This window comes from Netta rufina, assembly GCF_964035555.1.
Source record: "Netta rufina genome assembly, chromosome: 2".
Taxonomy (NCBI): domain Eukaryota; kingdom Metazoa; phylum Chordata; class Aves; order Anseriformes; family Anatidae; genus Netta; species Netta rufina.
The window spans coordinates 145,890,359-145,909,635 of record NC_140124.1 but is presented as its reverse complement, the minus strand read 5'-3'; the positions used below and the strand labels follow the sequence as shown (position 1 = coordinate 145,909,635).

At 38.0% G+C, this 19,277-nt stretch overlaps 1 protein-coding gene across 2 annotated transcripts in view; it reads right to left on the bottom strand.

Annotated features, from left to right (window-relative positions):
- COL14A1 (collagen type XIV alpha 1 chain) overlaps positions 1 to 19,277 on the bottom strand; it is a gene marked incomplete at its 5' end in the record, with an annotated part of 120,167 nt that overhangs the window by 13,342 nt on the left and 87,548 nt on the right. For both annotated transcript variants that reach the window (XM_084281298.1, XM_084281299.1), the window contains 8 exons: positions 559 to 630; positions 3,369 to 3,422; positions 11,226 to 11,279; positions 12,511 to 12,564; positions 13,782 to 13,877; positions 14,303 to 14,356; positions 17,963 to 18,049; positions 18,350 to 18,427. In XM_084281298.1, the coding sequence (XP_084137424.1) occupies positions 559 to 630; positions 3,369 to 3,422; positions 11,226 to 11,279; positions 12,511 to 12,564; positions 13,782 to 13,877; positions 14,303 to 14,356; positions 17,963 to 18,049; positions 18,350 to 18,427 (549 nt within the window). The remainder of the gene's footprint in view (positions 1 to 558; positions 631 to 3,368; positions 3,423 to 11,225; positions 11,280 to 12,510; positions 12,565 to 13,781; positions 13,878 to 14,302; positions 14,357 to 17,962; positions 18,050 to 18,349; positions 18,428 to 19,277) is intronic.

Genomic DNA, 19,277 nt, shown 5'->3' with positions numbered 1-19,277 from the left:
TTCTTAATACAGACTTTAGGTGTAGAGGGTGTAATTCTGAATGGAATTGCTGGTCAAATTTCCCGCAGCTGAAATTTAGAATACTATTACAGAAAAAGCCCTGATCATTAGTCAGTTGCCCTGACGTAAACACAAAGTAATCACTAAAGACACTTTTTTATTCATACAATATTTTCACAGTTTGAAAGTCAGAATAAAGTTATTATGGAAATATTCAGGTTAATCAAAAGGCACACTTTAACTTGTAAAGCAAAGGAATAAAAGGAGAAAGCAATGACACAGTGACTACAAATTCATATACCATTATGTTTTTACTTCCGTGATTTAATCTTTTCTTTTGACTCTCTCATACCTGTATTCCAAACACTGTATGTAAAATCAACAAATAAATTAGGTATGAAAAATGAACCAAGAAAGACCAATATGACATTCTGATTAACTAGCTGCAAAAAGATTGTAAGCTATAAATCCTGAGGAGTTCTGAAAACAGTGAAGCCAGAATCAGAAACCAATGAATGCACAAGAGCGAATATATTCATATTAATGTATTTTACTCACAGGAGCTCCAACATCACCTTGTGGCCCCTGGCTTCCTGTAACACCTGGAACACCTGGAGCACCAGGTATGCCCTGCAAGGAAGAGAGAAAGAAAATACTTATTGGTGATGGCAATTAACATCCATGAGGCCCACTAAGAGAAATACTGTGATGGAGAGAATGTCCACAGAGCAATATTCTTTCACTTAGAATTTAGGGATCATTTAGAGATGCAATGTTAAGCACAGGTACATATTGAAAGAAGACGGTCACACCTTTTGTGGCAAAGTGTGATCCTTTACAAAATCCTATGGCCAATGATTCAAATAAGAGGTAGATTCAAATAAGAAGCAGACCATTTTTCTTTTTTTAAACATTACTGAAATTGAAATAAATAAAAATTATCCTCACCCCCCCCCCCCCCCCCAAAAAAAAAGATTAAAAGTTCCATTTCTGAATTTCAGAAAAATTATTAAATCTGCTTGCTGACCTCTACCTCCTGCTCTACAGAGGAGCCAAATATTATGAACCAAACGTTAGGCATAGAGTTCTATTTATTCTATGTGATTAGCAACACATGTCATTAATGGAATGACAGAAAAGATTTGGAAAGTACGTTAAATAGGTAAAACATTTTTTAAAAGCACTAAGTATTAATTTAATTTTTGCAGTGCCAGAAATGAATGTAATTTAACTGCAGCAGAAAAAAACTTCATCGACTGCTCCTTACCAAAATTATGGACACGGAAAATTTTTTAGTCCTGTCCCGATAGCAATCAAGGTAGCTGCTGACGAGAAGCAGCAGTGACCTAATCCAGCCTGTTGTTCAGACAGAGATCTAGTGTGGAAATGAAGACAACAAAAGCAGGGAACGCAGGGAGTGTGAGATTCTACAACAGTGCTGAATTTGATCTTGATCAGGTTCTTTTATACCTTCTCCACACAAAAGGAGAAATGCTACAAATGGTCTTTCTGTGGTCACAGAATCACAAATGAGTCCTAAATTGCCGGTGTTTTTGTTTAATTTATATATACACCACAGATTCACAGGCTGCCAAGTTGCTCATACCATGTAACCTGTTCTTATCATCTGTTTCTAGATGAACAGGGGAAAATCCCATGCAATAGAATTTTCTCATTTCTGATACTACTTAATAAAATAAATTCAGTGAGGTACTGTGAATTACTACAAAACAATGGTTTCCATTCAGAGCTCAAAAAATAAGTGAGTCTTTTACAATTACTGAACTCTTTTCTTCTGTTATTTTTAAATTTAGGAGCTTATTACTGCTTCAATTTATTAGTTCAGTATTCAGAAGAAGAAAAGCAAAAATCAGGAGACTGCCCATGGGATTTTAATTTTTTAATATCTATTTATTTCAATCAGTACAAGCTCTTATGTTTCCTGATCTGGCCAACTGTAACAAAACAACTTAATACTGCCAAGTTACAGTGTATATTATTTGTATGATAAAATCCTTTAAAATAGTAAACACAAACACAGATGATATTTACACATTAATAACAAAATTTTAGGTCTGGATTTTGACACCCTGATCCAGATGATCGTGGATTTCATTTGATCTACTTGCAGAGAAGGAGACTGTGCTCAGAGTCAGCAGAAATCTGGGCGTTGGTTTTACATATGTCATATCACAAATAAAATAGGTTGTGCTTCAATATATCTGCAGTACTCCACATCTTCCTGGTATATTTGAACTGTTCCTGACCAACAGGTTACCACGGACTGGGCAACCCAACAATTGTTGGGCTGACAGATAATTTCCCTTCAGATTACAGGAGCATAATATAGAAACCTTCTCCCTTGACTTAATTGAGTATGAGCTAAGTAAATAGCATGAGGATGGAGTGAGAAAGGCATTTCCAGGGAGCAAACACGGTAGGTACATCTAGACACAGAAAGTTCTGCCAGTTGAAGACCAAAGATGGTAGAAAAGAGAACTAAGACGCACGTGTTGCAGGAAAAAGAGCACCAAGAGCACAGCCCTGAGAAAAGTACTTGAGAAAAACTGATTTGAGAGGGTGGTCAGGCACTGGAACAGGCTCCTCAGGGAAGTGGTCATGGCAGCAAGCTTGCCAGAGTTCAAGAAACATTTGGTCAATGTTCTCAGACATAGGGTTTGATTTGTAGGTAGTCCTGTGTGGAGCCAGGAGTTGGATTCCATGATCCTTGTTGAACCCCTCCAACTTGGGATATTCTATGATTCTCTATGATTCTATGCATTGAGAATACTCAACACCATCAGCAGTTTTACCTAAGTTAAATCTGCCAAAAATGTATTAACCTTGTCTAACCACCCCCACTGAGAAGAATGAGACTGATTCCAGAGGCAACATATATCTTGCTCGGAAGGCAGAATGTGGCTTCTGCTGTCTTTCTTGATTACTTTATTAGATTATTTGAATACCTGCACACACCTCCAGCCACAGCAAATCTGAGCAATTCACTTCAACTAACAACCCTAACTGGAATTTCTTACAAAAAAGAAATTCTTGCCCTCAATGTTAACAGCATTAATTTCCCTTATATAGTGCCATTATTTAGCTCAAGAACAAACTACCAATCTCTTGGTGGAACAACTCTCTCTCCATCCCACGGGAAACATTTTTTTCTCGAGCTGAGTGAGAACGGAAAGCAATGACACTGGACAAGCAGCTCTCTGCCAGCCCTGTGAGTCATGAGAATTTCAGCTTCCAAGGAGAACCCTTGGCCTTGGCCTATCCACTGATGCCCAGATAACAGAGTGACCCCATAATCCCCCAAAGTCCTGCTTACTTGTACAGTAACAAATTCCATGGGCAATACTCACCACTGGGCCAGGAGGTCCTTGTGGGCCTGTGGGTCCATCTTTGCCAGGAAGGCCCTAGGAAAGAAAAAAATGTATATAATATTATCAGCTTTTTATAAATAATTTGTTAATCTGTTCCATTTCATTTAGAAGGGTATTTCTCTTTTTTTTTTTTTAATCTTTTTTTTTTTTTTTTCTTCTTAAATTAAGAACTGGTGGTAGTGTTTTTTTAGAAGAAAATCCTCTTATTTGCCCTGGGGAGAGTTTGTTTCTGGAAAGGAGCTATAGCATAGCCAATACTTTAAAAAAAATCCAGCTATAGTCTCACTGTATTTTTGAAGTAAGAAGTAGTAATACAAAATCCTTTTGTAATGGCACTTTTCACCTCTGGGTGAATTTCTCTTATAAAGCTGCCGTAACGTGGCAGATGAGAGGGTACACTGGCAAACTTCTCTCCGACAAGATGCATCCTGTTCTCACTGCTTGCAACTGTTCGCAGTCCCATGGATTAAGTGCTGAAAGATGGTAACTGCGAGTATATCTCTCTGCCCAGCAATACTGTACACATGTACAAGCTATCACAGAGGTCCTGACTCAGGAAGCAGCATAATGAGAATTCGATAGGAACACTCATGTGGTTTACATTATGAACATGCTTCAGAGCTTCCAGAAATGAGAGCCAGAAACTAAAGATAACTTGGAGACTGGAAAGCAAGCAAATCAGAGAAGAAAGACTGACCAGATGTAGAAGAAAATACACTATCAGTAAAGTATTCTTGCAAATTAACCAAAGTACACACTTTGTGTCCACATGCTATAAAGCATGGGTTTCTGAGCAGCCTAGTGATAAGTTAATTACTTAATTAATATACAAAGCAAAAAGGAGAAATATGACCTTATTACTGGCTCAAGACCAGAATCTAGACATATAAGTAGAAGGAAAATGAGGCTTTGAAAGTGTTTGTGCTCACACACAGAGTAAAGAACATTCTAGTTCTTGGTATCCTGTAGAGCTTCAGAAAAAAAGTTTCTTTTTTGTTTTATACTTTTTTTCTGTTTTTTTTTTTTTCTCTTACACTATTTTAGTAATTAATATGGCATGAACTAGAATTAGTATGCTTTACGTAATCTAGAAACTGAATCAAAACTGCTATCATGTGGCATAAATAAATGATTTGGGGATATTATCTCTCATGTACCTGGGAAGGATTATTTTAAATTCCACCAGACAGGTGTTTCAATGGTAAAATAAGCCATATAATCAATTCATGTTATGTCAGCTATGCATCCTTTGGCTTGATAAAGAAATACTTTCCTATTTCATAGCATAGCCAATGATTTCTGAAGCTTCAAGGTACATAGCAGGACCTCCATAACAATAAGAACAAAAGCAAACATATCACCACAGTGGCACTGAAATAAAGATACCGTAGCACAGCAGTTATAGGACATATACAGAGAAACGGCTGCAAGCCCAGCTCAACCCAAATAAATTTTCACAGTAAGGAAAGCACGTTTAGACTTCAAAATTGGTATTTCTAGAGGAAACCAAGGAATGGCATAAGAAACTTTGAAGTGCATTGCAAACGATGAAATAGGTTTTCAGATGCTCTCAGAAAGAAGCATTTAGTTGAAAAAATTCAATGACAGCTGCCAGCAACTTTATAGTAACATTGAAGCCCCTATAAGATAACACAAATTACACTATTGACATGTTTTTGTAATCTGTATCACCTTCAGAAAAATTGACACCTTCACATTTACATGTATATTTCATTTTCAAAGCAAAATTTTAAATCTCCATTTATTTTTGATCAGTGCTAATGCAGGATGAAAATTGGTTGGACCCTCCTAAGTGCTTAATTTTCCTAGTGGGGAAGGAAATGGAAAGCCTTCCATTGACTACTAAGATCTAGCATAAAAATAACATTGTACGTCCATCCCTTCTCCCATCCAAGTTAAAGAGTAGAGCTAACAGAACAATCACAAATATCACGTTTTCTTTTAATATAATTCAAAATTTCTTTCTTCTAAGCACTGTTCTTACTTTTGGCTGCTCAGGAATCATCTCCCGTCTACTCTCCTAGGATTCATTTCTCTTGGCACTGTGTCTGTATTTCTTGGCCACATAGAATCACCTCCTACTGTACTTGTTAATCGTGAAATTGGCTATTTATAAATGAAGTCAAAGAGAGGTTTGAATCACGGGAGAGCATGGAGATATCTGTTTGGTCAGGTTAAAGGCCAAACCTCTTTCTTTATGCTGCTCTGATGTTACTCAGATCACCTGATGGCCAGAAAGGATCTGATACTCGTTCTCAACTTGTGAGCAGCGAGCAGAGGAGATTAGAAGGTAACAGGAAACTGGCAGACAGACTGTGAATGTATTTCTTCTGGCTCTTTCTCCCATTATTTTTGGTCCGTGTAACACAGAGGAAATACAGCACTGTGAGAATTCACAAGCTGTATTCAGAGCACTGAAGCCTTAAAGATGTTATTCGCTCTTCCATTTGCTGAAATTTCTTCTTTGCTTAGCTATCTCTAGAATGCCTGGAGGGACTGCACAGCACGACAGCACTTTATCTCTGATGGGGTCATAGGCAGGATAGGAATGACTGTCTACAACGACAACCAATGGGCCACTGCATGAGCAAGAGCAGGATGGGAGAGATTTAGATGTGTGACCTCAAATGCAGGGCAGTTTAGACTCAAGATGAGTATTATTTTGCAAGGTCAACTTGAACTGGAGCATATTTTGCTAACAGCATGAAAAACAGTTGTGGAGAAAAAATATAGCTGCAATGATTTATTTTTATTTTTTATTTTTAGAAATATTATTATTATCTGGAATAAAAATGGCATCACGGAATACAGGCACCACCTAAATCCCTATAAAACCTCAACCCTATCGAAGACAGTGGAGACTGACGATGACTTCACTAGAAGCTCTTCAGCTTTCGGTAGCTCAAACTTTGTTTGTGGAGAAACAATTGTTCAAGTAGGACTAGACACTGGCAAAACCTCAACTGAAGCTACCGAGTTCAGGCTTGAAGGACCTCCACGTACAGCTTTTGAATATGTCTAAAAAAAAAAAATGAGTGCAAGCTGGGACCCATGACTGCTTCACCTTTCTTTTCTTCTTTTTCTGATGAAAATTTCAAAAAGTAATGCTCCTCCTCTCAAAACAACACCCCGTGACCATCACAGAAATGTTACTAAACATTTTCAGTGTATTAATCTGAGGTGTAGCTCCCAAAAGATTTTGAACCAACATGAGCTATTTTCAATTAAAGCTAACACAGAAAAAGAGCAGAAATGTGGCTTTTGGGAAGCTTTGCTTAGAACACAGACCTTTTATTCAATCACAAAAGGCTAGTTCTGTCTCAGCACACAATCAAAATGTTGACTGAGCATTTCCTCTCTTCCTTGTGAAACTACCAGTGCTGTCTGTGAGCTGATAGTCTGAAATCAATTCCTTATTAATTCTTCATAATTTAAAACATATTTTTTGCATATTTTTGTTAATTACTCATGTTTTAACTTCAGTGTTTGCAGTGTGCTACTAAAATGAAAACCTGGAAGACAAGATTCCTTTCCTTCTGTATCTGCATCCCTCTGACTATGTTTTTGCTTATAAATTAAACAGATCCCTAGAGCAAAAGACGTGGCACAGCTCCTATTGACATGCATAGCTGCACTTCCGCGCCTTCCTGGAAAAGAGTCTGTGGTTCCTAGGGGACAGCGGATTGAATGTGAGTCACCAGCATTACTCTGTAACAAACAGGACCAACCACATTCTGGCTGCAGGAGCACAGCCAGCAGGTTCAGCAGCAGGTTCAGCAAAGCCATCCTTCCCCTCTGTTCAGCATATTTAAGACTACCTCTGGAGTTCTGTGTACAGTTTTGGTCTTTCCAGTACGAGAAAGATCAACGTACCGGAAAATGTACAATTGAGAGCCACCAAACTGGCCTGGAGTTGGAGCACAGGGCATATGAAGACAGGCTGAAAGACACCGAGCTGAACATGAGCCAGCAGTGTGCCCTTGCCACTAAGAAGGCTTGCAGCATCCTTGGCTGTGTTAGGCAAAGTTTTGCCAGCAGGTCAATAGGGGTGATCCTTCCCCTTTACTCAGCACTGGAGAGGCTGCACCTGGAGTGCTGTGTCCAGTTCTGGGGGTCCCAGTCCAAGAGAGACAGGGACACACTGGGAAGAGTCCAACGGAGGGCTACCAAGATGGTCAAAGGACTGGAGCATCTCTCCCATAAGGAGAGGCTGAGAGAGCTGGGACTGTTCAGCTTGGAGAAGAGGAGGCCCAGGGAGGGTCTCATCAATGTGTATGAAGACCTAAAGGCAGAGTGCAAAGAAGACAGAGCCAGGCTTGTTTTGGTGGTGTCCAGTGCCAGGACAAGAAGAAATGTGTACAAACTGGAAGAGGACAGGATCCATCTGAACATCAGGAAGTACTTCTTTACCATGTAGGTGACTGAGCACTAGCACAGGTTGTCCAGAGAGGTGGTGGAGTCTCCCTCCTCAGAGACATCAAAAGCCACCTGGACATGGTCCTGGGCACCCTGCTCTGGGTGTCCCTGCTGAAGCAGGGGTTGGACCAGATGGACCCCAGAGGGCCCTTCCTACCTCAACCATTCTGTGATTCTATGATTAGGTTTCTCTTGCTGCAGCTGTGTAGATCTGTCCTCTCGAGTGGCCTGCATTTTACAAGAAAGAACAGGGATTGCAGTTGTGACCTAACTTTGGATAGTAGCCATGGAGATATGGGAAAGGGAAGACTTTTCCCCTCTCTACCTACACATATAAACAAAGGTCAGTCTCAGTCTGCTTCCAAACTTTATATTCTTGGCTGAAAAAGATGAACCAAATGCACAAGAGAGTCTAATTACAGCCTATGTACTCACCAGGAGCATGACATCAGTTTGGATTCTCTAGCATGTGCAATTCAAACTGTATCTTTCAACAGGATATCCTTGGGAGAGTTGGTAGAGAAACACAATCTGTTCTCTTTAGTAAAACCTCTCTATGTTGCCAGCTACAAATATGGTACAGTAAGAGTGGACACCAAACAACCACACCCCAGCTATAAAATAAAAAGAAACCTTTTTCTACTTTATAAAATTTTTATGACACTCTTTTATAACCAGGATCTGATGAGAGGGCAGGAGAATGTTCCTAGTACAGATTCTGAAATGTAGATTGAAACCATTGACCAGACAGGCTTAAAAATATCAGGGATAGTCAGAAAGTTTGCTTTGTTATCACAAAATACATTTCTTCCTCTGATTCAACTTTCACACCGTATTTTTGTTACATCACACTTTTTTTCGTTGGGAGGGTGTTTCATTATGAAAACGATCTTTGTATGAATTCACACCACTGACGGGAGATGCTGTAGTTTTCCAATGAGCTATTAAAATCCAAGACAAGCAAAATAAAATAGGGATTAAAAAGCAGAAAGACTTTTTTCTATATTAATGGCTGAATTAAAATACTAAAATACTTTCTCAACTGATTTCAACAATACGAATAGAATTGATGAATGCTAGAAATCAAAGCAAAAAGGAAGGAAAAAGAATTGTAAAAGTGAACTGATCCCAAGCACCAGCAACTGGAGGAAAAAAAGCTTGATTCCAGGACTTCTTGAGTCTAATATCACATTATCCCCAGTTTAGTGAAGCTCTCAGAAATCTTCCAATAAATAACAGTCCCAAGCTTATCTCCCATTTAAACTGGTGTGATTTAGCCATCTGTTTAAGTGCTTTATGGCACTGGTTCCATACTATAAGTAAAATATTTCAATGAATAACAAATACTAACAGGGAAATGATGGCTAAGCTTAGAATAAGAAAAAAATCTCAGTTCTGGTAGTAAAATAGCTGCAAAACAGTTCGGCATCTTGGCAAATGGGCGGAAGCCCAACAAAGGAAACAGTATTTAAAAAAAAAAAAAAAGGCAATTTACTTCTAAGGAATTTTCCAGTTCCCCTTTGCTGCTGCTGCAGTTACGTCTTTCATAATTATGCTTTTCTCCAGTGCTTGGCCTTCAAAGAGACTGTGGTGAAATCATTGGTTTGAATCTTCACCCATTAAAAGCAATTTTATGTTGTCATAACTTCATGGGAATTAAATGAGTTAAAACACCATAAAATTAGTCTCACATCATTGTTTGTTGCCATAGAAATAATTGCTGCTGGACAATGTTGCATAAGGGTCACACTAAGACATTAGCAGGCTAACAGACCTCCTTCTATGTGATCTAGGCTGTTTATCCAGTTCCTTTGATTAATGCCAGAAGAAAGCGAACACATGAATCAAGCATGATTACTCTATCTGTAAAAAACGGCAATTTCTTTAATTGCTCTGCCTCATTATAGACAACACTGGGGTCTTCTATAAAATAAGCACTGCATGCCCTTTCCAGGTTGTATCAAAAGCTTTTGCTGCCCTAGTCCTGACCCCCAGCTTTTCTGAGAAATATCATCTCTCTGCATCAACCTGTTGAGTTCCACATGTAGGAGAAAACCAGATCACTTCTGAGCTGCTGGCTAACAGAAAGACGTGGAGGCTGAGTGCCTCCACTGCTAAAGACAATACTGGCTACAGCATAAAACAAAAATTCTGGATGCTCTTTGCCCTGAATTGCAGAATGTTTCTTTTCACTAGCGACCAGAAATGCAGGAAGAGGAAGCACATACCACTCACATATACAGTTTTTAAAAACAAACCACTTCAACCTGGCTACAATCAAGATTAGACAAGCATGGTGGCAAAAAGCCAAATGTCCATCGGGCTCTGGGTCTTTATTAACCTGGGGATGAACAGGTGATGCCAAGTTTGGGGAATTTAGGGGGAAATTTCTTTCTTTGAGATAAAAGCATCTATGCATTGCCTAAATTCTACAGTAAATTCAGCAGAATAACTTACATGCTTAAAGCATGTGCTTAAATTCACAATAGTGGAAGTATTTAGGCATACCTTTAAACTCATAGCAGTGAGCTCAATACATTTATCACTATAGGTTTTTGTTTTTTTTTATAACAAGTTTACAGGATAATGCCAGAAATCTAAGGAAGGTCCAGATTTCTCAGAAATTAAAGTTACATCAAAATATCCAAACCATTATCATAAACATGGAAATCTTGTTGAAGGGAAGCTGAAAAGTCATACTTAATAGAGAACTTCTGCTGTATACAGTAACAATGCTATCGTACTCTTATACCAATCACCTGCCAGCACCTGGCTAACAGTGAAGTGAAAGGCCTTCCATGGAGGAAGTTTGAACTGCACATATGAATATGATGATTTATTTTTTTTACTCATTTCTACACAGACTATATGTATCTTCATCTGCTCTACCAGAAGCAGAATTAGGTTGACAATTTCCATATTGTCATTCAAATTTTCCTTACTTCGGTAGTTTCTACAGGTGTTGTTTTATGTTCCATATTAAATTCCCTTGCAATCATCTTTATTATTCATTAATTAGCTAGAAAGTAAATTTAGATCATTGCACTACATTGTATGCTAATTATGCAACATTTTCCCACCATCTAATTTTAAATGTATAAGTAAATGAACTAATTGACAGCGCTGGGCACAAGTGACCTCTATTCCTATGAAGTGTGTTAAATACAAACACAGTGCGTGGCTCCCCATTACTCACCTAGTATTTCCCAATCTTGATTTAGTAGAAAGGAGTCTCCACCCTATCTCTGCCTTTTCTGATGACTGGCACAGAGTTATAGGTCTCCAGATACAACAGAATTTATGTGACATAAACCATAATAAATCAACCCCACTGGGAAACACATTCATCATGGAATGGAAACTCTTAAAACAAATGCAAAATTGTTCATTTTACCTTACCCTTTGGCCTTGAGCTCCATCTCTTCCAGGTGAACCTGAGGCTCCTGGGACACCCTGAGCATTATAAAGGGAGGGCAAATGATGAGATCAACAGAATACAACAAAATCACTTTCCAATGATACTGTATGGCATGTTCTTGGATAAATGGGAGGAACTAGGGAGTTTGATAATGGGTGGGGCCATAGAGGAGATTTAGTAAAGAAGGTATTTCTGTGAAATGAGAGATGGTTAAACACACATTATTAAAAACCACAGGCTTCACATTCCCTAGTGCAATCCTCTGTTAGTAACATTGACAATTTAGTCACATCAGGCTTCCAGTGCCACTAAGTTGTAAAGAAATCTACGTCAATGCAGTGCTGTGTCAATATAACTCCACTGCAGGAATCAGTGTCTTAACCTAAAAATTGAATTGATATTTTACTCTCTTTTTTTTTTTTTTTTTTTTTTTTTTTTTTCTAGAATGGAGTCTGCTACCATTTTGTTTGAAATCAGCGCAGCCATATCAAAGGGGAAATATCTGCTTGAGTATGATTTCAAATTACATCCAGCAGAGCTCCACGTTGTTCAGATGAAATCTCACTCTGGCTCATGAAGGCTGCAGAGCAGCAGTCTGGGACCATTACTGTAGTGGTCCAGAAGACTGACAAAACTGATTTATGAGGAAGGACTGTATGAGTTTACTATCCCGAGAACATATGAACAAGAGGGGGGAACCTGGGAACAACCAACAAATACTGGAGGGATATAATCAGAAGAAAAGTATTTGAAAAGGGAAGAACAAATGACCCCAGGAAGTGGCGCTAAGTTGGAACGCAAACTCCAGACCAAATGGCAGACACCAAATTGAATAAGATTAGCTGAAATTTACAGCTTTCTAAGATGCTGATCTTGTGAAAGATATCATAAAGAACAATTGAGTGACTGATCCATCCTCCTACATAATTTCAGGAGGAATTTGCTGAGTTTAAAGGCAAACCAAGCAGATGCTACCGATTATTCACTACATAAGCAGAAATCTAAGAGTCCATAGTTTCTGAGTCCATAAAGTCCCTGTTTTTAACAAGGTCAAGCAAACAACAGCAAACAACTGGTTCTTCAGGTCCTGAATGATTTGGTCACTGCATACCAGGACACCTAGATTCCTGCTCCTGAACCTCCACTCAAATTTAGCACAGCAACACACTTCTCGGCAGCTTTGGATATGTGCCTTAAATTCAAAATTATGCAAATTCAACATTCAAACATAGTAAGTGACAGGTTGAGGAATAACTTAGGGAATACCTGCAGGCCAGGAAAACCAAGATCTCCCTTCTCTCCCTTTTCACCTGGTGGCCCCTGCCGATTAAGAATCACACATTGTAAAACAAATATATGGTTATTTTCCTATTTGCAATAGTTCTTTTCAGCATCTTTAGGAAAAGAAAAACCAACCAACAACCATACAAACAAATAAGCAAAAAAGACTTTTTCATTTTGAAATCAAACCTCAGTTTGCAAACCTGTAAGTGAAGATTAGCGAATCCAGAAAATAAATAAAATAAAACTCATTTTAAAAGACTTCGGAATTAACCTGGCAAAACTATACCCATTGTGTTACAAAAAAGGTAGCTGTTTTCTGTTCTGCTCAAAGGAATCCACTTCAGCCCTCGGGAATATTTCCTATAATGATGAATCCTCTGGATTTCTATGGAATATATGTATGATAAACTTTTCCAGATAACAAACTAATTCTAATTAACTTTATGCAGCAACACCATTCCTCTACAAAAGAACCAATCGTATAATTAATGTATTCTGTATTATTTTCTGATGAGAGCATCAAGAATATGCTGTTTTGAGAAATCATTTCATTATATTATTACAGCAGTATTATAAAAAGAAGAAAGAGCATTATACCATAGTAAATTTGGAAAAAAAAAGTCTAGCAGAAAAATATATGGATCTGGTACTTCTCAAGATTTGTGTGTACCCATCTACTGGAAAGGTATATAAAATAAATTAATCCTGCTGGTACATTATTCTACCAGTGGGTCCTTATGACAATATTCTGAGACTTATTTCACAACAGCATTGCAAACTCTAATCATCTCCTGTGATGACAGACTCCTTAAATGCAGTGAATACTATTGTTTAATTTTGGCAGCAGATATGGTGTTCTTGCTTGGATATACCTTTCAAGTCAAAACTCATCTGCAATGAGCAATACCAGAACTTGAAGATATCATAAAAGATCAGTATTTTGGTTTGGGGCCATGTTACAACCCTCACCACGACTCTTTTTCCATGTCCCAAGGCCTGGATGCTCATACCTGGGTCATATTCTAAGGTTGATCAAATCCCTCCAACCACCTAGAAGTTCCTATCCAAATACAAACAGAAATGCTGGCACTGCATGCACTTCCACTGTAGGTTAAACCCAGATCTGTGAGTGCAACTCAAATATTAATATTCAGATTCTGGTCAGGACTCCAAAAGGTATTTCTCTCCAATCTAAGATAAAGCCCTGTTCCAAACATTACAGAAAAGAACCCTATTGCTTTAGTGAGTCTCACTGGAAGTCCTTGAATAGAAAGTCCGCTGGGTCCTTGTGGTCCTGGAGGTCCCTGAGGTCCAGGAACACCAATTTCACCTCGAGGTCCATCTGGTCCCTAAAGTTGTACAGAACATAAGATAAATTCTCATCGCATGGACAAAGGCAGCTTCTGTTTAAAGAATTCAGTGCCAGTAGACTCAAAAACATCTGAAATAGGAGTTAACACTTGAGTGAACAGTTAGGGTTCCATTTGAAAAAGGACTGGTTCCTTTATAAATACAAAAAAAAAAAAAAGAAAAAAAAAGGGGGAGATTTATGCTGTGATAGCAGCATTCTGAAATTTATTTATTTCATCAAGAAACAAGCATGACAAGCAATTGTTATGAAAAGAGATAGATGCACCAAACTCCAATGGCAATTCTCTATGCATTTTCCCCAACAACAGCAGAGGCAATCTGGGATTTATTTCACAGTTTATGTGCAGCAGGGAAAAAATGAGAACCTGTGCATCTGACAACAGTAAAGTGCTGTGCAAAGTACCTTTGGACCTGGATCTCCACGATGACCTTTGGCACCTCTGACACCTGGGCCACCCTGTAAAGCACAAGCACAGGATTTGCTGAAAACCAAAACCCTCAAATAAACAGAAATGAAATCCAGAACAGCCCAAAGAGTTCATTCTTGTTCTTGAATCATAGTGAATATCCTGTCCAGATTCTTCCAGTGGAGTAATTAAACTGAGAACATATTGAAGTGTGGTCATACACAGGAGTGGATTTAAACACGTATGTAACTACTTTCCAGAGCCAAGAATGCACACCATGTAAGCATCACAATAACACTGAAAGCTGCCATAGGGATGGAAGTGCATACATGTGGTCATGGGTTCCCCTCCAGATGCCGAAACCTCCTGCACATCTGTCTGCCCTCCCCAGGATCACCACATTGTTAAAGGCCAAGTTTCCAATTACTTAGGAATATTTTTCACCAAGGACAACTCCATGATCTAGTCGATCTTCCATGATTAAATTTAGAGCTACACTTAGGTAAAATAATCGTTGCCCATGTTTCTCTTTTTTTTACTTTTTTTTTTTTTAGTGGTGCCTACATCTGTTAATCATTTATTAACCAACTGTTGACTTTTTTATTAGTATCATCTGAAACACTGGAGTTGTATATACCTATGGATGGCTGCCATGAATGTGTTTTGCATATACATGTTGGATGTGCTTTGTCCTCTAGGACAGTATAAATAAAGATTGTTTTTCACTTTTTTTCAGATCAATTTCCGTCTTCCCCCACTTGAGTGTATTGCTCAGTCTCTTGGGATATAAGTATTGCAGGGACTTTGCCCTTCTTTGTATTCAAAAAGGACCATGTACAGCACCATAAGTGAACAGTGTTATTTTAAATAGGAATGTCAACTACAGAAATGCTTGGTTGTACCAGAGTACTCCTGCTCTTCAGTGAAGGTATCACAATACAGTCTTTGTGTGATCTCAGTGAGTTTTCTACTCATTGTCCCCGTTCCTTCAGCCTTCTCACTTCCATTCCACAGCTCCATAATAACCACAACCCATTCTGTTGCTGTCAAGTCTCAGCTCCAACATAAAATCTTATCCCATGCTTTTAACAGAATCATGTTCCAGTTGCTAGTTCCCAAATTCCAGGTCCTCACATTTCTGCATTCCAGTCCAGTAGCTTCCCTCTGCCCTTTCTTCTACCTTTGCCTTTCTCCTACCTCTCTATCAGATAAAAAATTCCTACGCAAATGCTGATCAGAATAATGACAACTATTTAACATAATCACAGTTTTCTCCCATTTTGTTCTCCAAAACATTAACTTTTTTTTTTTTTTTTTACTCAGTAAGGATATATATTTAAAAATAGCCTGATGATGACCCATTAAATCATATGATGATGACCCATTAAATCATATGTTTTAAGATTCACAACAAGTTTCACTTAGCCATGTTTTGAACCCGGTAACCTTTGCATCGTAAAATCCTGAGTTCCAGAAGAGCCTTGATTTCAGTTGAAAACATCACAAAAGCCTCCCTTATTTTTCTCATAAACTTATTTTGGTAGTTAAGCCCCAGCACTACTAAACTTGTGTGACTAATTTCACATTTTTCATTACTTTGACTTCAAGTTTTAGCCAAGAATTCCTGTTATGTCTTTTTCTGTTATTTTTAAATAACTTCTTTATAGACGGTACTTTCCCCCAGAAACAGTTCTTAATCAACTCTGATCAATTCACATCCTTCTTTTTTTAGTGGTTAAAACCTATGAAGTACTGAAAGTTTTCATTGCAATTAAACTTCTCCAGTCCTCCAATACTGTTTTTTGTCTCCTTCCTCATCTTCTCCAGTTCTGTAGCACTCCTCTCACAATGAAAGAATCAGGTTTGTGTGCTATCTTAGTTTTACATGGGGGATTTCAAACAGCATGATCAAATTCTGGCAGATTAAGCCATAAAAACAGTAACCCATAATGAAAACTGCCAGATAATCTTAACTCTAAACAATACTTTGTCTTACCCAAAATGACCCACTTTCTAAAAGATCTTAAATAATGTATTCCAGAGATACAGTCCCAAACAAATGGAAGCCTTTTATTGTGAGTCTTTTTTAGTATAATGTTTAAAACTGGCTACATGGAAGAATTCTGATCCCTAAAACAGAAAAATCCTTGGCTTAGAGAAAAGTCACATGATATTTTAACAGCTTGGAGCAGTATTGACCAGACATAGCACATGTGACTATGTGACTTTCTGACTCTTGGTTGGCTCAGAGACATACCCTGTTAATTATTTATTTTTTTGCTCTGCTTTTTCCTAGACCTCTTACTTTTTTTTTTTTTTTTTTCTTTCCTGAGCTATGCCGTTTAATTCCCTGGCAAAATAAAATATCACTCATAAGAGGCTGAGTTCCAGAATCACATGCTCCCCTGACCAGGCAATGATTTTTCTACTTGATTTTAAATTTACTCTTGCATAGAACTATCCTACTCAAAATACTCTTAATCCTAAACATAATAAATAACAGTACATTATTTTATTCCTGGATTGAGCTTTGGCATTTCTTGATCTGCATGCATTTTGAACTGTAGCAACACACATCTTTCCGATCACATAATTTTTAACATGTTTTATTTTACTGTGAGATGTGGTTAAAGGACTCTTGAATCATCTCACTGCTTTTTTCACAGAAAAAATCTGGACACCAGTACATGGGAATTAAAACCTTAATCCATACTTGATTCATAACCTACATTCAAATAGGAGAACAGAACAGAATATTTTTTTCCCTGTTCAAGATACACTTCTTCAATGAAATGTCTCCTGAGTTGCTTTTCAAGTTTTTGTACCCAGAGGCTGAAGAACAGTTCTTGCAAAAAGACTAACCTCTGAGTTGTTGCTAGGATAAGCATCTGCTGGGATCTAACATGTGAATATTTTATGTGCAAGTTAATTTTATTGTTGAACATGTATCTCATGTAATTTGAGTACTTTCAGAAACTTGTTTTCCTTCACGTTCTTCACTGGCTCTTTACCTTCAAAACATGCTCTTGTAGCATCCAGAACACAGTAAGAGCAGAGAAACATAAAGTTCTAACTAGTTCACAAAGTGGCCTTATGTCAACCTTGCCTAGCAAGCAGCCCTAAAATGGCAATCAGAGTTCTCAATCTATTTGTAAAAGAAAAAAACACATGACCATTCTACATATATTCTAGTTAGGAATCTCTTAAACTAAACCAGTAATACACCACTGTAAACGGAGCCTACAACTTTTTTAAACTGCCAGGAATCAGTCTTGTGATGTGAGATCGAGTTATCTGACCTTTATCTGCCATATCTCAGTTGTCTGGTTCGATCCATTACCTGACACCTTCCAAAAGCCAACATAGAGAAAGGGAATTTATCCCCTAAGATACTACACTGAGATGGAAGAAAAAGTTAAACAACTGTTTTCTAGAGGAGACTGTCTAGTTCCACTTACTGGGTGACTGAAGTTTTTTTACAGCATATTACTTGACTTCTTTGCTATAAATGGAATGTCATTTTTATCCCTTTGCCAATGCTTGAAACCCTAACTCAATCTTATTAGTTATACAATGGCAGTATGTTCACATGTCTTGGATAAAGGTGGCCACTGCACAATTTGGTACAGTTGAGTAAAACCAGAAGAAAACCTTACCGGTGGTCCAGGAGGCCCAAGAGGACCCTTATTAGCTTCTGAACAGGAACAAGCATGAGGAAGGGCAGGGCAATTTTCCTCATCTCTCTAAGGAAAGATCAAGATAGGATGAGATTGATGTCCTTGATTCAGAAGTTAAGAATTTTATGAATCTAAGACATAATACTGCATGGGTGCCTTAAAAGCACCCACTTGATTTAGAAACATACATCACATTAACTACCAGTAGGACAAGTAATTCAAGTACACTTGGGCTTTTTTTTGAAAACTCTTAACCATCTATTTCATTAAAATAATGTCTCAATAGAAGAAAAAAAAAGAAAAAAAGAAAAAAAAAAAAAGAGAGAAAAAAAGTAAATTCTACAGTTATTGAAAAAGGTTTCTTACCAAGCCAGGAAGCTCACAGCATTTGTCTCGATTGGCCCATGAGGTAGCACAAACAATGTCAAACATCTGTAACTGCAACTGTTTTAAAACAAGGAGGATTTAAAAGATGACTGTTAGTTTCAAGATCAGTGCAAAACAGAACCATCAGAAAGAAAAGCAACCTTCATTCAAGCACTCAGTCTAGGCAGAGGAAAGGCTACCAAACTTGTTCACAAGTTAGAGCAGCTAGCCACAAATACACTAACTTAAATGGTAAAAGCTTTGTGTTCTAACCAGCTTGTCCAAACTATCAGCCATGATGACGACCAAACTACTCAAGGTTAAATGTTATAGACATTTGTTTGATTAACTCTGCCTCCTTGACTCAATTCCTGGTTTCATCCAATGGTGCTTCTCGGTATTTTTTTTTTTCAGCAAAAGAGGCACCAAGAAACAGGCTTAAGAGAGTTTAGCTTCTCAAAATTGAGTAATTTATCTTATCCCATTGGTCTGGTGCTCAGATTTTATCTGGGACAAGGTCTCCTCTAGCCTATTGCATACACTGGAGCTGAGCCACAAATAATATTTATCATCGTCTCCAGTTCTATTTTATTTTAGAATGTGCCCTCTCTTACCCATATTATCCCCAGGCAATGAATGTTTAAGCATGGTGAAAAGCTTTCTCAACACGACAACTTTGGTTAGAAAGAAAAATTCCTACCTCACGTCTGGGAACATGGTTTGGACAAGAATTTAATCTAGAGAACACACATTTGGTAAAAATAACAGCCATGAGGTACTCAGAAACAATATACTAAATAGAACTCAATGGCAAAACCAATTGTCTCCATTACAGCATTGAACTGAACAAAGGGGTCTAGAGAGATGAAGCTTTATGCAGTTTCTATTTCTATTCTTTTTCCATGCCTCATTTATGTGCATACTGAGT